General features: G+C 60.0%; 1 protein-coding gene across 1 annotated transcript in view; it reads right to left on the bottom strand.

Moving 5' to 3' along the window:
- The window catches only part of ARAP3 (ArfGAP with RhoGAP domain, ankyrin repeat and PH domain 3), a gene marked incomplete at both ends in the record, with an annotated part of 9,072 nt that extends 6,945 nt beyond the window's left edge, over positions 1–2,127 (bottom strand). The window contains 5 exons of the mRNA XM_010285533.1: positions 22–107; positions 260–459; positions 567–673; positions 1,572–1,759; positions 1,965–2,127. Of these exons, the coding sequence (XP_010283835.1) occupies positions 22–107; positions 260–459; positions 567–673; positions 1,572–1,759; positions 1,965–2,127 (744 nt within the window). The remainder of the gene's footprint in view (positions 1–21; positions 108–259; positions 460–566; positions 674–1,571; positions 1,760–1,964) is intronic.
- Positions 2,128–2,276: the final 149 nt, after the last annotated feature.

The following is a 2,276-nucleotide window of genomic DNA, read 5'->3' as shown; positions in this document are numbered from 1 at the left end:
CCCTGCCCCGAGTGCTACTACCTGTACAATTTCGTTGGACCAGACGCTGGTGTCGAGCTTCAGACTTTGCACCTTGGAGATGTTGGAGCCCAGGCTGCGGTGCTGCCCTGTGGAGAGCGGACGAGTGAGCACCCCTTGATCCTGCTGAGGAACCGGTACCCGGGTGGCACCCGCGCCCCAGCCAGCACCCTGCCTGCCCAGGCAGACCCAGCCCACACTCTCCGGGAGCCCCATTTGCCCCCCGGGGAGATGTACTGGCCTGCGCACTGCTTGCAGATGATCACACACAAGTTGATGGACGCCCAGTCAGGACTCTGAGCCCAGCAGTCTGCACAGTATTTGTTGGCTTTGTTGGACCAGATCTTCTCTGCCACCTCGTAGTCATAGAGCGTCTCGGCTATGGCCTCCTGCAGGGCCTCCATCCACTCCCGCTTCTCCCGCTCCGACTCCGCCACGAAGCTACGAGCACCAGCGCAGCCGCAGCTCAGGGGCCTGGAGCTCCCAGCACCTGGGTCCAGCGCCCGGCTGCTCCCTCCACCTCGTCCCACCTCGACCCCCCGGGGTACCTGAATATTTTGAAAGGGGTGATGAGCTCGAAGCTGCGGTTCTTGGCTTCGCGGATGGTGGAGCCGCGCATCTCGATCAAGCAGATGCCAATGCCCATTTTAAAGAACTGCAATTCAGAGTGACACTGGGGTTGGCTCTGCGGCACCATGACCGCAGTGGACACATCGCTGAGGACATGCCTGTGCTGCTGGGGCTGGAGCCCGGGAGCTGCACCTGGTACCCCCCCTCCCATCACTGCTCTGCTGGGACCAGTCAGACCTGGTACCCTGCCACACCTCTCAGCCGTCCCCCGTGGGCTGACATAAACCATTCAGCCAGTTATGTTATGCCTTAAAACGAAAGGCAAGTTCTGCCCACAGCCCCCGAAACCCAGCCATTCAAATCCCTCTGTTTTGGATATTTAAGTTCCACACTGAGTCCGGCACGTTCATAAAGCGAGTATCAACCTGACCAAAACCCCCAGAGACTTGATGCTGCTTAGTGCACACCAGGCAAACTGGAAATGAGGTGACTGGAAAAAAAACCCAAAGGGTGCTGAGAAAACTCGGGGGGTGGGGATTTCTGTGAGCCGCAGGCAGACTGTGAGGGGCCGGCAGAGACCTGCTGCCTCCCGTGGGGCAAGCCCACCTTGCAGCAGGTATGTTGGCTGGTGATGTTGTGGGGATTGATCCACCCATCCTGTGATGGATTGGGATGCCTCGGTGTGACTAAGACCTAAGTGTCCGGTAGAGGTGAAGATGACTTGGTGACAGTGAGGAGATTGGGAGGGGGGTTCACTCCTGGTACCCCCTGCATCTCCAAGACCAGACTCCCACTACTGCTGCCCTGTGCAGGATCTCCAGCTTCTTCCTCTGCCGTTCTCCTTCTCCTGCCTGTCCTTTTCCTCTCCACTCTCCCTTTGGCACCCGCCCTGTCTGAGCTCCCTCCATCCCTCCATCGCTCTCATCCTCTCCAACACCAGCGCAGCCCTCTGTGCCAGTGAAGTGTCTGCTCCGGCCACAAACCTGCTCGCTCTTGTACAGCCACATCTCCGGCAGGCTCAGGGCTGCAAACACCTTGGACTTCTGGCCCTTCAGCTCCAGGGTGCCTGACTTCTGGCAGTGAGCGGTGTTGGCAGGCCGGGGCCGGGAGCCCACCAGGCGCTGGTCTGTCACCTTCTTCTGCAGCGTGGAACACCATTCGTTCCTCTGGGCTGGGGGCCAGGCATGAGGGAACGGGTGTGAGCCCTTCCCAGCTGCTCTGGCACAGAGCAGAGCACCCGGCACGCACAGCAGGGGAGTGGTGCCCCTGCTTGTGGCAGCTGGATGTTTTGGGTATGGGGTGAAATGTGCCCTCATGATGCTCTGGCTGGAGGAGGGAGGCAGGGATGGTTCCTTGGGGACCAGGTTTCTGCTTACCCTCATTCTCAGCACGGAAGACGAAGATCCGATGGCTGGTGAAGACCTGGAACTTGTTGTCCTTGGTGGAGCGAGCCATCTCGATGACGGACAGCGGGATCACCCCCTTGGGGTAGGGTTCCTGGAATGAGCCCCAGGTGGGGTTACCCCTTCTTTGCCCTTCCTACAGGTCACCTCCATAACCCAGCAACCCCAACGCCTGCCTTGCTGGGCACGCTGACACCATAACCACGGGGTTAAGGGGACGTGGCAGGGATGCCTGCACTCTTCTGCAGTAGTGGCTGCTCCAGGGCCGTGCACGGTACCCGTTCC

Source organism: Phaethon lepturus, unplaced genomic scaffold (genome assembly GCF_000687285.1).
Source record: "Phaethon lepturus isolate BGI_N335 unplaced genomic scaffold, ASM68728v1 scaffold26854, whole genome shotgun sequence".
Taxonomy (NCBI): domain Eukaryota; kingdom Metazoa; phylum Chordata; class Aves; order Phaethontiformes; family Phaethontidae; genus Phaethon; species Phaethon lepturus.
Note: the sequence above shows the minus strand (reverse complement) of the source record. Positions and strands in the feature narration are given on the sequence as shown.